This window comes from Ovis canadensis, chromosome X (genome assembly GCF_042477335.2).
Source record: "Ovis canadensis isolate MfBH-ARS-UI-01 breed Bighorn chromosome X, ARS-UI_OviCan_v2, whole genome shotgun sequence".
Taxonomy (NCBI): Eukaryota; Metazoa; Chordata; class Mammalia; order Artiodactyla; family Bovidae; genus Ovis; species Ovis canadensis.
Genome location: NC_091727.1, coordinates 64,617,028 through 64,634,827, shown reverse-complemented (window position 1 = coordinate 64,634,827; position 17,800 = coordinate 64,617,028). Strand labels below are relative to the sequence as shown.

General features: G+C 51.7%; 2 protein-coding genes across 14 annotated transcripts in view; both read right to left on the bottom strand.

The window, feature by feature from the left end:
• Positions 1-4,715: 4,715 nt before the first annotated feature.
• GDPD2 (glycerophosphodiester phosphodiesterase domain containing 2) lies at positions 4,716-14,299 on the bottom strand. Of its 10 annotated transcripts, none has more exons than XM_070290321.1 (17): positions 13,929-14,201; positions 12,993-13,026; positions 12,239-12,352; positions 11,838-11,941; positions 11,489-11,582; positions 11,262-11,321; positions 10,933-11,031; positions 10,662-10,755; positions 10,369-10,514; positions 10,171-10,253; positions 9,912-10,062; positions 7,942-8,163; positions 7,595-7,743; positions 5,902-6,049; positions 5,661-5,743; positions 5,382-5,410; positions 4,716-5,294 (listed from the first exon to the last, which is right to left on the bottom strand). In XM_070290321.1, exons 3-17 carry the CDS (start codon positions 12,341-12,343, stop codon positions 5,242-5,244), a joined length of 1,620 nt encoding a protein of 539 aa, XP_070146422.1. In that variant the 5' UTR covers positions 12,344-12,352; positions 12,993-13,026; positions 13,929-14,201; the 3' UTR covers positions 4,716-5,241. The 10 variants fall into 10 exon arrangements, with proteins under 10 accessions (XP_070146422.1, XP_070146417.1, XP_070146415.1 ...); XM_070290316.1 differs by having other exon boundaries at positions 11,883-11,941; positions 12,239-12,556; positions 13,929-14,008; XM_070290314.1 differs by having other exon boundaries at positions 12,239-12,556; positions 13,929-14,006.
• A 1,736-nt stretch (positions 14,300-16,035) lies between these two features.
• The window catches only part of KIF4A (kinesin family member 4A), a 128,146-nt gene continuing 126,381 nt past the window's right edge, over positions 16,036-17,800 (bottom strand). For all 4 annotated transcript variants that reach the window (XM_070290308.1, XM_070290309.1, XM_070290310.1 and 1 more), the window contains exons 30-31: positions 17,035-17,157; positions 16,036-16,757 (exon numbers count right to left, since the gene is read on the bottom strand). In XM_070290308.1, the coding sequence (XP_070146409.1) occupies positions 16,554-16,757; positions 17,035-17,157 (327 nt within the window). In that variant the 3' untranslated portion in view covers positions 16,036-16,553. The remainder of the gene's footprint in view (positions 16,758-17,034; positions 17,158-17,800) is intronic.

Here is a 17,800-nt window from a genome sequence, read left to right as displayed (position 1 = left end):
CGTATTTTGAGGAGAAAGTCAACAGGATTTGTTGACAGATTGATTATGAGGTGTGGTTACAAGATTTTTTGACCAGAGCAAATTTCACTGGGAAGGTGAAATTTTCATCAGCTGAGATGAGTACCACTTTAAGGAAGAGGTCATTTGGGGGAAAAAGATCAGGTGTCCAGATTTAGACATTTGAGTTTGAGATGTCTATCAGATATCCCAGTGGTGATAAATAGTAAACAGGCCTTGTCATTGGGGTGGTCAAAGCTGGAGAAAAGGAAATACAGAAGCAGGTCATTACAGTAACTGCAAAAAGTGCTATTTCAGAGGGTATATAAGAAAGCAAGTTATCAACTCTATTTGTGGGTGATGAGGGGTTATGAAAAGTGTCATAAGAGATGACATTTTTAGTTTGGTCCTGAAGGGTGAATAGGTGTTCATTAGGCAGAGAAAAGTACAACTCAGTTATTTTATGGAATATCCTACCTCTGTATTTGTCTGGTTTTCTGTATTCTTAGCCCTTGGCACACAGTGGTTGCTCAATCACACCTAATCCAGTCACTAGTTGTGTGACTTTGGCCATTACTTTACTTCTTGAGCTTCAGTTTATCTGTGAAATGGAAATAATCATAGGGGTTTTGTGGGGATTAAATGTAAAACACTGAGCACTCTACCTAGTACACAGTGGATTAGGGTTAATGGATTAGGGATTCATGACCAAGTCTAGGCTACTCTGGTAACTCAGGACCTTAAAGTCTTTTATATGCTCAGCAGTTTGTCAATACTGTAGAGTGCTAGACTCTTTTCTTACATCCAAAAAGTAGCTCAGGAGAAAAATTGCTAAGCCTGGAGTGAATGGAGAGGGTTAAACTGCCTTCCTCATGCTTGATCTCCATTGACTGCCCCGCTTCACATTTTCATTTTCAATGAATATGAGTAAAATCCATTTACATTCATAGTGAGCTTCTCCCCACTCTAACAGGCTCCTTGATGCTCAGACTGGACATGATTGGCAACCCTGGGAAGAGGTCAGCAACCCTGAGATGCTTTGACACTTGGAACCCCCTCCCAACTGCTAGCCTGAGACCTCAGGGAAACAGGCGCCCCCTACAGGTGGAAAACAACCCCTGCCCCTGCAGGCGACTGAGATTGTTAGGCAACTGGGCTGCCTGATGAAAGTGAAAGAGGAGAGTGAAAAAGTTGGCTTAAAACTCAGCATTCAGAAAACTAAGATCATGGCATCTGGTCCCATCACTTCATGGCAAATGGGGAAACAGTGGAAACGGTGAGATACTTTATTTTGGGGGACTCCAAAATCACTGCAGATGGTGACTGCAGCCATGAAATTAAAAGACGCTTGTCCTTGGAAGGAAAGTTATGACCAACCTAGACAGCATATTAAATAGCAGAGACATTACTTTGCCAACAAAGATCTGTCTAGTCAAAGCTATGGTTTTTCCAGTAGTCATGTATGGATGTGAGAATTGGACTATAAAGAAAGCTGAGGACTGAAGAATTGATGCTTTTGAAGTGTGGTGTTGGAGAAGATTCTTGAGAATCCCTTGGACTGCATGGAGATCCAACCAGTCCATCCTAAATGAAATCAGTTCTGAATATTCATTGGAAGGTCTGATGCTGAAGCTGAAACTCCAATACTTTGGCCACCTTATGTGAAGAGCTGACTCATTTGAAAAGACCCTGATGCTGGGAAAGATTGGCAGGAGGAGGAGGGGATAACAGAGGATGAGATGGCTGGATGGCATCACCGACTCAATGGACATGAGTTTGAGTAAACTCTGGGAGCTGGTGATGGACAGGGAGGCCTAGCATGCTGCAGTCCATGGGGTCGCAAAGACTCAGACATGACTGAGCGACTGAACTGAACTGACAATGAGACTGAAGCCACCAAGGAACCTGATACAGCATTTGGGAGGAGAGTGACTATTTCTGACTTCCATCCATGGTCTCTCCAGCTCCCTCAGCAAATTGACAGGATGAGGGTGGTGTGGCCCACTACCATATGATAATCTGTGCTCATTCTTGAAAGTATAGCTTCATTGGGTGACCCCAGTCTTTTTGTGTGAAGAAATAACCACTCTTGCCCCAAAGCCCTTGGGGCTTTTCACCTGGGAGCCAGAGATTGGGTGTGCTGAAACTGGGAAGTTTCTGCTTTGTGAGTAAGGGACATTGTTATGGGTGTGCATTCTCAGTGAATGGGAATTCTAGCACATTGGGCGTGGGGTGGAATGATTTTGATGATTAGTTAGTTCACTAAGGTATCAAGATTTCCCCACCATCCCCAATGAATGGATTAGGAAAATCCTACTTCCACCCATTAAGACAAAAAGGTCCTATAGGAGTTTCTCAGTGACTTTCCTCAATTAGATTTCTCTGTGGAGTAGAGAGAGATCCTGAGATATGTTGACACCTGTGAGCAGGCACAGAGCACAACGGAAGGGAAAGGAAAAAAGAACGGGAGAGCGGGAACACAGAATTTGACAGCTTGCTAGTCCTGTGTCTGGTTTGGAGCTAGCAAATTCTGTCAGCTCTGTGCTCTCTCTGTTAGGACCATGCTGTAGTATCCCATCATCATGAGGGCCTCTGGGAACCAGAAATCCACAGCTATTCCTCCTAGTAACTTAGCATTCTGGCCCAGGAGTAGGTCTAAGCAGGCCAAAGCCGTGGGCACAATAATCCCTGCACTTGGAAGTCATCTGCTCACTCAGTGCAGCAGGAGCTTCATTGTGGCAGAGCCCCAAGCCACGGCAAACTTAGGGGAGAGCTGTGCCCCGAGTTTTGTCAGGGGCTTTCCCTCAAGAGTTCCAAGGTAGAGATACCAGGCTGAGGTACTGGCAGCCAGAGGTCCTAGTCCAGCCACTACCCTAGTCCATAATTCCAGAGGATCCAAGGGAGGGCTCCTTACTCCCAGTGCTTCTAAACTGAACTGGGTCGGGGCTGTGCCTTAGCTCTATTAATAGCCCCCTAGCCCAGCCTGTTAGCCCCAAACCCTAGTGCCAGAAGCTGTGAGTCAGCAGCTAAAAATAAAGAGAGCAACTGCATTGGAACCCCGATGAGCGGCTCCCCTTGGCCCTCCACCCTCAAGTTTTTGTCAGTGTCAGTCTCCAGTCCAGGACCCTATAGAAGTTAAGAGTCTAATCCTGCTGGGAAGAGAGGAAGCATCGGCGGTGTCAGGCACAGGGCTGAGTACTCAAGGCTAGAGGCTTGGGGCAAGGGCTAGGGGCATTCCTGCCGGGCCCGGAGTCGAGATTCTGAGGTTAGAGGACTGCAGCTGAGCCTGGGAGCTGAGAAGTGGAGGCTGAGGGGTTTGGAGACTCTGGAGGTGGTCAGGGTCTAGTCGGGAGGGGAGGGGAGGGGAGGTAGAGGCTGCGGGGCTGGGCGTCTGGGCGTCTGGGAGGGGACAGAAAAGTAGGGATGGGGACGGGAGAGGGAGGTCCGAGCTGAGAGGTGAGAGCCCGGCGGTACCTGGGCGCCGGTACCTCCGCGCCCCAGGGCTGAGGCTGGCGGTCTGTCTGAGCGGCGGGATCCGGAAGGGAGAAAACTACGGAATTGCAGCTTGAAAAGGTAGTGTGTGGAAGAGGAGGTCCCAGGCGGCGTGGACCCCCGAGAAGACTGGGACCAGGCAGCTGCCGCGGCGTGGGCTACTGGGGCTCCTCCGGCCTCCCAGTCGGTCTCACGCCGGTGCCCCCGCCCATCGCGCCAGCTGCAGGCCAGGTATGTTGGCGTGGAAGGCGGCCTGTGTCTGTACGTACCTGTGTGTGCGTGGCGGGGGCGGGGCGGCGAGAAGGGAAAGCGCAGGGTCCGGGAGGAGGAGGGGGCGGGAGCATAAATTCAAACTCACTTCGGTCGACCCATCCCGAGAACGGAAGTGGCCAGGGCCATCCTGGGAATTGTAGTTCTCAGGGCTGCTTGCCCTGCAACCAAGGAGGATCTTGTCCCTAGGTGCCAGTGCCACCCCTGGTCCCAGGGAGAGGAATAATTGAGAAACGAACCTCCTAACCTCGTCAGACCCTTAGTTCGATTTCCCTTCGTGTGGAGAAACGAACCGGGGCGAATGTGGGTGCGGTGGGGGACTAAAGAGGCAGCCAGAGTCCTCTCCTGTCCTTGTGTTTTCTTTAGCCCCTCCCCCACTTCTATCAGTCACATTATCGTAGGCCAGCTCCGCTCTGGTCATGTAAATTGTTTAGTCCAGGGACTCACAAGCAGCAAACACACCGGGGAACCTGCTTCTCGGGGAGGGGGGAAAGGTGGGTCGGGCAACCAGACCCTGCGCACAACCCAGAGAAGCAAGAACTTGTGGAAATCGGATCATGCCCTTGGGGTCTGGAGTCAGGAACACAGGTCCCCAACGGGCACGAGAAACAGGTGGCATCCAGCTAATATTTCACAGGTGACGACGGGCGCGGCCCTCCTTTTGGGGCAGGTGGCCACAAGGTGGAGCTCCAGCGCAACACTGCACAGCGCGCTTGGGCCACCGGGAATGTCCCCTGTGGCGGTGGTGCTCCTGCTGACCATTTGCAGCCCTTCATTGCCCCAGGTGGCCCACTTGGCACCGCCAACCCACGATTCTCCTCATGATGACCCGTCAATGTCATGTCACATACAACTCGAGATGCAAGGTGCTTCCTCCACCCAGCGCCAGCACCGTAAAGGTTAGACTATGCCAAATGGGCATTAAATTCATTGAATAACAGAGTAACCGACAAGAGTCAAGAACCGGTGTGTCTTGAAGAAAAGACTGTGCACAAGAAAAAGCCACTTGCAGGCACAGAATTACATGGCTAGATGGGCTCTTTAGCTCCTAGTCTTTAGGCAGGAAATCAGATAAATTGCATATGTCAAGAGAGACAGTGAATGGAGCCAGGTCGATGTCTCCATCATCTTACAGTTCTCCAGGAAAGGCCGTTTTGTCATCTCCTTCAGTCACAGTTCTGAGCTGTCCCATCCCTGATACCCTGTGCCTTGTACACAAGAATACCTGCACATAGATCTGAAACACTCTCTTGGCAATCTGCTTGTCTCTTCCTCTGTTAAGTTTCATTTGGGGACAAACTTCTTGTGACTCAGTCTTTCTGACCACCTCAGGTCAAAATCCCAAGGGGAACACCTTCTGCTGGGAAAGGTCACCCCACGCCAACCTCAGCAACATTCCACCTCAGCCACCCTCTCTTCCTTGCTGTTGGCCAGTGCAAAAAGGCCTCCGATTTTGGCTGGCGGGGGCCTAAGACAGGACATTCACTCCCTTATGAAATTGTTGATCCTGGTCAGCAGCACTGCTGTCTCTAGCCCTGGAGAGGTAAGCGGGAACACATAGGGAGTGAGTAAGGGGAAGGCTAGAGGAGGAGAAAAATGAGGTAAGGGGAAACAGCTCTTACCGGTTCTCTGTCTCTCCTTAGCACACCTCCTATGGGGAGAAAAGCTTCGCATTGTGAGTTCAGCCAGCGTCAAGCACAACCTTTTGACCCTGAGTTCCCCCAAACTGACTTTCCCAGGTTCAAGCCAATTAAACGTATAAAGGAAGGGTTTAAGAATCTCCAAGGGTCCAAACAGACCAAACCCCAAGCCCTAGGCAGCGTCAATGAGTCTGAATATGCCCCATCACCAGGACCCTAGGGAGAATGAAGATCCAGAAAGCTGAGGCACAAAGGACTCACTGTTGTAGGAGGAAAGTCCACAAAAGCAGCAGGATGGAGACACAATTGGTAACGATCCATATTATCAGGTAGGTTCGAGCAGGCTGTGAGAAAAGAAAAAGGTCCCTGTCAGTGGCGAGAGCCACCCACATACAGATTCAGGGGGTGTATGGGGGGAAATAAGTAAGGAAGAGGGGAATAGGGTTAAGGAGAAGCAGGAATAGGAAAAGAGGAGGAGGGGTGACAGTCCCTGAGCTCTTACAATAAGCCAGACAGGGTAACGCATCTGCTGCAGCAGCTGGCAGTCGTTGGTGGTGACTGAATCCACCCCTGCACACCAGAGTAGGGAGAAGAGCCAGGGCTTGTTCACTACAAATAGGTTCACCGAGACATTATCATGGTGCAGTGCCCTGTGCAGGCGGGGAAGAAATAAGGAACATTCAGAACCTTGAGGCTCCAGGCACAGGAGGGAAACAGCCCCTCTCCGTGTTTGAATCCACAGTGTCCCTGCTCCAGAGCCATCACTTCTGCCTTTGAATAGCAGACCCCTACCTGCTCTGTCTCCCAGTGGATTTCACCCATGGGTCCTAGTTTTGCTGTTTGGGGTCACACAAATGTGTCTCTCCTCTTTGTCCCATGCCATCCCTTAAGAGGTCTGAGGGACAGTGTGACCACATTCCCCCGAGTCTTCTTTTCACCAGGCCCAACCACCCCAGTTGCTTCAATCAGGGACCTGGGTTATCATTCCTTTCACCATACAAACCTCTCTAATCTGATCTTACTCCCATTTACCAATGTTCCTTTTGAAGTATGGAGCCTGCATCTGAACGTGACAGCCTGGGTGGGCTGGGACTAGCTTGGAGGAGAGCAAAACTCCTCCTGCCTTCTGGGCGCTATGTCCATGTGAAGGCAGCCCAGGGTCAGGTTAGTTTTTGGCAATGTCAAGTGACTTTGACTCGTTCATTATGGACAGTGTACAATCAAAGTCCTGGTCTTTTTCACACATGTTCCTGCTGATGCCAGTGTCTCCCTCTCTTATTTTTGTGCAATTGAGTTTCCTCTGGACCCTGGGCATGGGTCTTTACATGTATCTCCATTGCATTTCATCTTGGTACATTTGACCTGTCACCTTAGAGTGCTTAGACCTTCTGGGGCCTCCATTTTCCCATCACCTTTTTCATTACCAATTCATGCCTCCTGGAAACATGATCAGCAGTCGATGTTGATCAGGACAAGACTAAGGGGAGTCTTAACCTGATATCCAATCTCCTCCCATGGTGACAACTTGGGGGAAGGTCCCTGAAATGCTTAATATGATAACTGGGCCATCATTCAGTCCACATTTTTTCCCTATCTAACCACAAGGATATTACAAGAGAGCTTGGTGACTACAGGTTTTGAAGTCTATTATGTTTTCTGGTTGCATCCACTCACATCTGCGACTCCCTTGCCTCTCTCCCCTGGATCCACCCTCTCTCTGGTGTAAAATGAAAGCTAAAATCCTGGTGGCCTACGAAGTCCTACCCAGTTTGGCCCCTGCCAACCTCTCCAGTCTCACCTTCCCGTTACTCATGAGGCTGCTGTTCCTGCTGTTCTGCAGCTCTTCCCATTGTCACCTCCTTGTGACTTGTCAGGTCTCAGCCCAGACACCACCTCTTTCACCACTCTTCCTACTGTGACCTTCTCCCCTCTCTCCCAATCTCTACCCCCTTCCTAAATTTTTTTTCTTCATGTCACTTATCACTCTCCAACATGCATATGTTATGTGCAGTGGTTTATTATCTGTCTCTCCCATGCCCCAAACCTGCAATAAATAGAGCCTGACACATAGTAGGTGTTCAATAAATATGTGTTGTATGAGCAAATGAATGAATGGCCTTTGCCCTCCCAGCCTTGGCTCTTCTATACCATTAAGCCTCACGTGATCCCCTCGGCTCCTTTCCTCTGGCACTCACTTGATATCCAACAGTGGCAGGTCTTGATAGGGGAGGTTGAGAAACTGGGGATTCTCAGTGCCATGGCCTTCCAGATGTCCATATATCTGGCGCATTTGGGGGGCTCTTTCTTGGACATAAGCCCGATCTTCATCCGGTAGCCAAAGGACCTGTGGTTCAGGGTAGGTGAGCATGAAGCTGGAGAAGGCCTGGGGATTCTGGCAGCAGGGCCGAAGATGTATGACCACAGATGGGGTACATGAGCTGGGCCAGGGCCCTGGGGAGGGGGTATGCCTCAGCATTGTCATGGTCTAGGGAAGGCAGGGGAGAGGGGCAAGAGGGGGTATTTGGGGTCCTGACAACATCACCATGGCTTGGGGCACTCCTGAACTCAGCACAGTCTCCAATGTCTGGTTGACAAAACTGTCATGATACGTGTGGTTTCCTGGGGGGCGGCGCAGGTCAAATATGATAGAAAGGTTGAGGCCTGCAGCTTCCTTCAGTATCTCTTCCAAGGATGGCACTGTTTGATTCTCAGCATCTTCTCGATCATGGCCTGACAGCTGCTTAGCCCCCCAGAAAGGTTGCCTCTATTGGAAGAAGAAAATTATTTCAAGACCAGAAGAAGCCTCCAGGCTGTGCCACCATCCTCATTATCTTTACTCGTTTCCCCGACTTAGTGAACAGCTTTGGCCCTCTGTTGAGTCAGGGTTTCTCCTTTTTCCAAACTGCAGCCTTTTCTAGACCCTCTGACATCTTACTCTGACCCCAACCTCCTACCCTCTGGGTTTCCTAACTTCCTCACTCTCACTACACTTTCTCTTGGTCTCATGGAGACCTCTGGGATCTTGACCCCTTGGTTTCTTCCTAGTCCATCGGCCCCTTTCTAGCCACACCTACATCCCCTACCCATGATCCATTCTCAGCTTAAACTACTTTTCAACAACCCACTCAACTCCTTTCCTGCCCCATGTGCCCCACAAATCCTGAACTCTGACTGAATTCTACAATTGTCCACCTCCTCCACCCACTGGAATTGGAGGGCAGAGAATATCACGTGGGCTGTTGGCCCTGCAGTCCTGTTTTGTGTTCTCTGGGCCACTTAGCCATCCTTTTACTTGCTCTTGATTTGCTTCCTCTCCCATTCTTCCTGTTGGCTATTCCAAACCTCTGCCACTCTCCTTTCCTCCCCTTGAAATCAACAAATGACCTTGCCTCGTAATCACTGACATGGAAAAAGTGAGCTATCAACACATTAAATATTTACTACATGCTAGGCAGTATTAGAAGTGCTTTATGTGTATTATTTAGTTCTCCTGACAATCCTATGAGGTAAGTACTGTTGTTACTCCCATTTTATAGATGAGGAAAATGAAGAACAGAGACCCTAAAGAATGTTACCCAGGCTCAAACAGCCAGGAAGTGGTTAAGTCATGATTCAAACTCACACATCCCTTACTCTAGGCAATCAGATGTGTCTTCATCACTCAGAATACATACCCAGCTGAAGGGTTGGATTACAGGAGATTTTTTAGATTAGTTCTCTGATGTTTTACTTTTTTTTTTTTTTTAACAAGGAACTTTGTTACTTTGGTAATCAAGAAAAGGGGAGTTAAACAAAGTAAGTATCCTTTGAAATATTTTCCATCATCTGCAGGATTAAAGTCCACACTTCCCGGCCTAGCATTCAAAGCCCACCAGAGACCAAGACTCTGCTCCCCCAGGCCCCAGCCAGCCTCAGCTCCCATGACTACCATTCATCTTTATCTCCCACTTCCAATGAGCCACTTTTTCATTGTCTTGTGTGTGTGTTTCTTTTCTTTTCTTTTTTTTTCACACCGCACAGCTTGGGGGATCTTAGTTCCCCAACCAGGAATTGAACCCAAGCCCAAGGTAGTGAAAGTGCTGAGTCCTAACCACTGAACTGCCAGAAAATTTCTACTGAGCCACTCTTCATTCCCTGAAAACACTTCTTCATATTTATGTGGGCTTTATCCACATTCTTCCCTCTAACCAGAATTCTTGTTCCCTGCCTTGCCCATCTTAAAAACTACCCTCACTTCATATGCTGCTCAGGCATCCTCTCCTGTGACCCCACTCCTGATTCTCTCCCACACTGCCTCTGGCCAACAGTGACCTCTCTCTCCTCTCTACCCAGTGCAGACCTTGTTCTCACTTGAGGTTTCCTATTCTGATAGCCTTACTAGGAAGGAATGACCTGAGGGCAGAGACTGTATACCTATTGCCCAGCACAGGGCTCAGCAGATGGTTATCAATGAATGAACTCTGCCCAGAGTGCCCCTGTACGTGGCTGTCTCTTGCAGAAGGCTGTCCTCACCTGAAGGAACCAGGCCCCAGCATTGAGCCTCTTCAGTTCAGCCCAGGAGAAGTTACTGCTGTGGCTGTTGACTCGGTCTGGGAACACAGAGGCCACATCTGTGGTCCTGGTCAGGCGCTCATCATGCATGAGAAAGGGGATCCCATCGGAGCTGAAGGCACAAGGGGAGTCAGAGGACCAAGCTCCGGGGCTGGTCATCACTTCTGGAGCTCCCCTGCTGTGTCAATCGGGTAGGGGAAGGGGCCCCAGCTTTCCTCACCTGACCATCACGTCGGTCTCAAACACAACAGCTCCACATTCAGCTGTCTTCCGCAGGGACATCAGTGTGTTCTCGGGGGCCAGCTGGGAAAGGCGAGGGAGCAGGGAAGGGTGGGAGCCTGGCAACCCACAGGCCTGGCCGCAGCAGCCTGGAGAAGCAGACCTGCCCCACCCTGCCTGCATTCTGCCCCACACTCACCATGGGGGCCCCTCGGTGTCCTATCAACTTAGGCTTGTGTGGTAGGTCTTTGGGTTCCATGATACAGGCTGAGGAGATGAATAGGGGCGCCAGGTAGATGCCCAGGGTGGCTCCAAAATATAGGAGCAGTAGCAGGATCTTGGGACCTGTGGGGAGTGGGGGACAGGCCATGAAGAAAGTGCAGTGGTGGGCCCTCGGGGCAGAAAACAGCACAGGTGTAGGAAATGGAGCAGCAGGAGGCAGAAGCACTGGTGGGCATTAAGGGGACTGGAGGGTGGTAGTGGAGTTGGCACCTCTTCGATGGATATGGTAGAAGGTATCAGCCACAGGCCAGGCCAGGAGGGTGATGCCAGCAGCTGCTCCAATGTGAAGGAATGGGGCTGTGGCCTGTGGACAAGAGCTGGTAAGGTCTTAGAACCTTAGAACCTCTCTCCTTCTAGTCCTAGGAGCTGACTTTTGAAGTTGAGAGCTTCCTGCAGTCTCGGGGCACCAGGGAGCATGCTGTGTCCTGGGGCTGGCCACAGGCGAAGGTTCCCCCCCAAGCACTGGATATCAGCCACTCACCTGCAGTGACAGACGTAAGCTATGCCACTCCTCCCGCCACTGGACCTCCAGTCCCACAAGGCCAGCAGCCACAAGAAATATGATGAGGAGCAGCAGCACCTGGGGAACCAGGGGTGAGGGGCACGTTTGTGTCAACCTGGGCTGCCCAGGCTGCCCCTCACTCTGTGAAAACAAGAGCATTCCGTTCTCCTGGCTCAGACACTGTCCTCCTTTCATTCAACATATATTTACTGGGCTTTGGGTCCTGGGCTTGTGCCCAGGAAGAGAAGAGCCAGCTGAGCACCGGGTCCAGTGCACCCCTCTCCCGCTTGCGCCCATCCCCACTCTACCTTGTGGACGGTGTGCAGACATAGAGGCTGGCCACAGAGCCGCAGGAGCAGGGCCAGGAGCTGGGGGCAGAGGTGGTTGGAGTCATGATGTGCCAAGAGGGGTCACTGAGTGAGTTTCCTAGGCTGACCCCTCCCTCTACCCTCCCCTCAGTGGCCAGGATGAGAGTGACAGCATAGAGCTGCGAGGAAGGGAGGGCTAAGGTTAGGCCAGCTGTCCCTGCACCCACCAAGAGCAGGGATGCGTATGTGACCAGCAGAGAGATGACCAGCAGGAATGCTGGGGACCAGTCCATCCAGTGCCCCCAGTGCTGGAATAGGAATCTGTGGGAGGGGAGAGGGAGGTGTCCGAGTGGGGGAAGGGTGGTAATAGTGGCCTGAGGGGAGTTGGGCTGGGTGGATCCAGGACCAGGGCTAGAAGGGAGTGAAGGGAAGCCTTTCATGGGGTCAGGGGCTCCAAGGTCTGGGGAGAGTTCATGGAAAGGTTTTCAAAGAGGCAGGGTAGGGGCTGAGCACCCAGGGGTCCCAGGGTGGGGAGTAGACGGACATGTCTGCTGGGGAAGGGGGTCCGTGACACACTCATTGAAGTTGTGCAGGTCATTGAGAAGGATGAGCACGACGTACAGCCAGCCCAGGGACAGGAGGAAGGTGAGGAAGAGCAAGCCGAACCAGACGCATTCGCACTGCAGAGGGGCAAGAGAGAAGCTCACAGCAGCTCACAGCGGCTCACATCCCCACTTTAGCTCAGAGTCCCCAGGGGATGGCAGCTCAAAGGGGCTTCCTGCAAGGCGTGGGGCTGCTGTGCTTTGCAGGCAGTTCTTTCCATATTTGAAGGGATTTTCCTCCTGGGGAGAGAAAGTCCCTTCCCTATCCCTGCCCCACCACTGTCTCTGAGCACACCTGGATATCTTTCCCCCTCCAAGTGGTCCCCACCTTGGACTTCCACCCCTACCCACCCCGCCCCCCCATCCGTACTTCACCTTGTTGGTTTGCATCCCATCTTTGGGGCATTTCTTCCAGTGGCAGCTGTACAGGCAGTGGAAGCAGCGGGCCCAGACAAAGCAGCAGCCAGGGGACTCGGCCATGGTAAGGGCCTGGAGGGAGGGACGCTTGGCTCTCAGAGACCCTGGCAGAAGGGAGATCCCAGCCTCCCTCCCAGTGAGGAGCCCAGTCGGGGAGGAGCGGAGGCCTGGGCCACTGCTCAGCGATGGAGGTTACAGGGCAGGCTCCAAGTGCCAGATTGGAGGAGGAGATGAGCAAAGGGGACAGTTTCCGGGGTCTTCCTTTCAACGGCACACCTGGAAAGTCAGTGAAATACTCAGGAGGTCTAGCCTCTAGGCAGATACACACCCACTCTGTCCAACTCCTCCCCTTTTAACAGCATCCCTATCTGGGGATGGAGTGCTTGCCTCGGGTGGGAACTCTGGAAAAACTGCCTGGGGTGGGGCAAACAGGGTTTAGCAAGCTGAGGAAAATCTGGCCAAGCTTCAGGAAGCCCCATGGTGTGGCTTCCACCACAGGAACCAGGAAAAACCTGAAGCAGAGACACCAGTCCTAGCCTGGGACCCTGGGAGGCTTGGCTAGTGGCTAGTTGCTCAGTTGCTGTGGATACAGAGATTGGAGACATCACAAAGCCCTGAACTGAAAGATTCTATTTCCACCTTCCAGAGGGCAGGAGGTACCACCAGCATGGGGAAGTCTTGAGGAGTACGAATTGCCTGGGTCACTCCTTACCTCCTGAAGGAACTTTTTTCCTGCCGGCACACACCTAGAAAATCGAAGCCCTTTCGCCCCAGTCCTGTCCCTTCCTGCCCAGTCATCCCCCAACCCCAGCCAGGAACCAAGTCACCGCCTTTCTCCTTTCAGGGGCCCCACCCTCTGATGTCACTTTGGTGAAAGTACAACAGATACAGGGCAAAGGTGTGCATGGGGGTGTGTGGTTGTCTTGGGGCAGGGGATCCCTGGACCTTGTGCTTTGGGGTTAAGCTGAGACCAAGCTGGCTTACTGATCTCCACATGAGGCTGGACGTGTGGTTGTGAGACTGCATGAGAAGGTGTGGGGTTTGTGTCAGCATTTGCATATGCGTGTGCACTAGTGGCTGGTAGTGAAATGGGTTTCTAGGTGACTTGGAATATGTAACGGTACCCCTCGATACACCCAAAGTGTGTGTGGTCTGGGCTCCCCTGAGGCTGTGGAGTCTTAGTGGTGCACAGTGGCCGGGGCCCTGGAAGGAGTGAGGATGTGGCTGCTCCCGAAGCAGCCCTTCTCATCTTCTGCTTGCCTTTGGAAAGGAGAGTTGGGGAAGGGCTTGGAAGTTAGGGGGCTGGGGCTGAGGGAGGGCCTGAGGGGAGGAAACCTCTCCCCTCCCTGACACCCCTGTAAGGAAAAAGCCCACCCAAAAGGAGGTCCCCTACCTCTTCCCATGGTGGGACCACCAAGTGCTAGGAGCCTGCCTTGGGCTCCATCCGTACTGCAGGTCCTGCCCCTGCACCCCAATCACTGCCTTCCAGGGTCCCCTTTCCCTCCAGGAGCTGAGCAGTCAGAAAACTCCAGCCAGGGATGCTGACCAGGGGTGCTGCTCAATCCCTGGGCCCAGTGCCTGCCAGCAGGAGCCGGTCTCCTCCCCGCCACTCCCGCCTGTGGCCCCAAGCCTTCCCCAGCCCTCACACCTTTTCTCAGCAGTAGCTCCGCTCTGTGCTCTGCACTGCTTCCCAGCTTCTTTCCGAGTTGTCTGCCTCCTCCCTCTCCCAGTCCTCGGCTCAGCCCCACCAGTCAAACAGGTGGCACTGTTGCCATCTACCGGAGGCTGTGTGGGTACTCTCCCAAAGCCTGCAGCTGCTCTGTGGCCTGTGGTGTCTGTCCGTGGGTCGGTGGGAAGATGGGAAGCAGGAAGGGGGAGGGTGAGCAGATCTGCCTCTTTACTCGCTGCTGCTGCCGTAGCCGTAGCCGCCGCCGGTCAGGGGGCTTGGGGTGAGGAATTCCTTTGTGCAGCTTTCCCCATCCCTCTGTCCCTCCTCCTGTTCTTCTCTCAGTCAGTGCTGGGGCTTTGTCCTGGCTCAGGGAAGCGAGGGCTGAGGGCACGGGTGGGCGGGAAGCTAGGGGGAGGTGACCACACAACTTTGCAACTTGGCAGTAAGGAGCAGGGGCCCAGTCAGTCCCCTGGAAAAGGGTGTGTATGTGTGTGAGGAAGTCTAGCATTCAGTCTCAAGCTCCCTGGGAGGAGAGCTTTAATTCATCAGCCTTCCCTTCCCTCTTGGGATCCACGTCTGGAAGGTGGTGCATCTAGAAGAGTTGCAAGCCACTTCCTATTTCACCCTGTTTCGGGACCAGGGGTTTCTGGGGACATGGTGTGGCCTGAGTGACACTAGCAGCCCTTCTCTTCCACCCATCAGCCCAGAAAGGATATGCTCATTTAAGATGTGCTGAGGTTTGCATCATTCCAGCTGCCTTGACCCCAAGGCATCTAGTCTCTTTCCAAGAATCACTCAAAGAGTGTATAATGTTAGGGTCACCGGCTATTGGAAGGTGAGTATAATGTTAGGGTCACCAGCTATTGGAAGGTGAGCACACACAAAGGATGCTGTCACCACACCATCAGCAGGAGAGGGATGGCAGGCGGGTTGTAGAGTCAGCTTAGCCCTAAAGCATGGGCCTCTGGGTGGGCTGGGGACTAGGGGCTGGCTTTGACTGACCTTCCCTCTCTACCTTTTGGCTTTTTTACTTTCACAAAAGGGTTGGTGGGAAAGAATGTCTTCTCTGGGAATAAGCTTACCCCTCCCCCCAAACGCACTGGATTTGAAAACAGTGAGATGACTGGCTCTCTTATGCCAAGAGCTGGCCCCCCTCCTTCTCTGCCTTTCCATTGTATCCAGAGGCTCTAGTTGGCAATGGCAAAGGCTCCCTTGCTCCCTCGGCATTAAAATGCAAAGAGAAGCAGGGCCGCTTGCTGGCAGGAGGCCAGCAAAGGCTGCAGGGTCACCTCTCTCTAGGCAGGTTGTCCTTCAGTTTCCTCTACTTGGACTCTGTTGTATTCTGGAGGAGTCTTGGCTTTCATGTGCTGAATTCTGGGAGCTTTTTTTGGGGGGTGGGGGCTGGGATTCAGAATGCATGGATACGAAGGCCCTTGGACCAGGGCCTTAACAAAGATAGAGAGCCCTGATGCAGCAAGAGTCAGCCAAGCCCCTCCTCTTCCCTTTCAGAGGAGAAAGCAGACAGCAAGTGGGGTGCTGTCCGGGGGCTGGGCAGCAGTAACATCCCACATCCAGGCAATGTCAGGTCAGGCTGTGGGGCATTAGTCAATGGCCACCACTGTCGTTCTTGGGTCATGTTAAGTTTTAGTGTCACATCTGGGTTCAAGTCATAGCTCTATTACTAACTATGTGACCAGTGAAGTGACAGCTTCTTTGTATCTCAGTCTCCTCATGTGCAAAATGAGCCCTATTCACCTTGAACGTTTTTGTGAGGAGCGGATAAAATTGTGGCAAGCACATGGAGATGCTTAGTAAATATGGTTCCTTCCCCCAAAGGTCAGGCAGGCTCTCCAGTGAAGCTCAGGTCACTGGCCTTGCTAGCATTATTCTAACTTCCTGAGATAACAGCAACATGAAGACACATGGCTTGCTGCTCCACATACCCCTTGGGGAAAGAGTGCTGCTACAAGGCGGTGAGGTTTGGGCACTTGCACCAGCTTCCTTAATGGAATTCCCAGGGGTGGAGGAACACGGGTTGAAATTGTATTTCTCCCTCTGGCACAGAAGAATCTTTCCAAACAGCAGATGGACTAAGATTTATTTATTTACTTAACATTAACATTTAAAAAGATTTCATTTACCTCCCAGCAACATGAAAGACAACTGACGGTGCTGTTAAAACATTGAAATCCAGGGACAGGAAAGATTCCCAACCCCATTCTGGAGGTGGCGTGAAGGATCTGTGCCAGGCCTCCAACACAGAGCAGGCTCTGCCATTAAGCTGAGACAACCTCGAGATAAGACAGCCCTAACTGCTCATGAGGAGGAAAGAGCTAGATTGTACTGAAGACTCGTTCCTGATGAGTCACCAGGAAGGTCTCTGAAGAGAGTTGGTTCTCTCTTCAGCAGGTAGCTCAGCACCCTTCTGGAGAGGAGAGTAGTAGTCCGGGGCTGGGGGTGCTGGACACTCTTTTTCAGTAACGTGTTGTTCCTCTGTTCCACGGCAAGGAGTCCAAAATCAACAGGAGTCATTTAAAGACCCCTCTGGCTGCAACCTGAATGCATCTCCCAGGCCAGACGGGGGCAGAGATGATGAATCCAGCTTCAGTGGGCCTCTTCCTCAATGGGGGAGCAGCCAGAGAAGAAGCTGGTATTGCTAGCCAGGGCTCGTTTCTTTTTCTTCCCTGGAGCTTTATTTCCTTGGGTTTCTGTTGCTACATCTTTCGACTCTGAGTGGCCAAGGGAGAAGGCAGCTGGAGCCGTCTTCTTTAACAGCACCTGTTCCTCGTCACTCATCTCTTTCAGGATCTAGGAAGGACAGAGATAGCTGTGACTAGATCTGGGCTGGGTTCAGAGGCTCAGCACAGCCTAGCCACTACAAATACTTAGCACACTCCCAGAGGTGACCCCCAAAATTGCTCTGTTGAAGAAAACAGACTCTAGCTGATACCCAATTCTCAGCAAGCTGATTGTACCTTTATTTCCTTTCCCTACCCCACAGCTCTCTGTCAGTGCTAGAGCAGAGATGGACACTGATACATTTGGAAACATACATTTGGAAACACCTGGCTTTTAGCCCACCTACCTTGCTGTTGGGAGTGGCACAGACAGGGTTAAAGAAGCTCAATCCTGGGGTCACCTCTGTGGGATCCTCCAGTTTGAAGGAGCCTTCAGAATCCTGAGTCCGCTCAACTGTGCCCAGGCTATCCTGAGAACCAAGCAGACTGGTATGTTAGAAACATGGCGGATTCATGTTGATGTATGGCAAAACCAATACAACATTGTAAAGTAATTAGCCTCCAATTAAAATAAATAAATTTATATTAAAAAAGGAAGAAATTCAGCTCCTAGGGTTACACAGTTGGTCTGCTCCCCTTCAGCCAGTGAGGTACCAGCTCTGAGGGCCTCATCAGACAGTCTAAGCAAGTCTTAGGGTGATCCTGCTGGGGCGGGGCTCACAATGCTCAAAGGAAGCCTCTGAAGGCAAAGGATTGGAGAGGAGAGCACAGGACACATCATGAGGCAAAGTTTAAAACAAAGGCTGAGCCTTGGCCATTTCTTCAATTAATCCTCTCCCCTCCACAATCTACAATATCCTTTTTAGCATTTCTACAGAGTGTTGCCTGTATCAGTCTTCCTTTCAGAGAGGAAGCTGAGGCCAAGAGAGAGGAGTTGCTTAGGTAACAAGGCGACTCTGTGGTAGAGCTTGGATTAGATTTATAGCCTGTTGTCATGGAAACTGAAGTGGATTAAAAGTCAGGAAGCCTGAGGTCTAATCTTAGCCGCCATGACCAGCTGTAAAATATCAGGCGAGTCACTGAGGCTTATCTCTGGGCCTTAGTTTCCTTCTC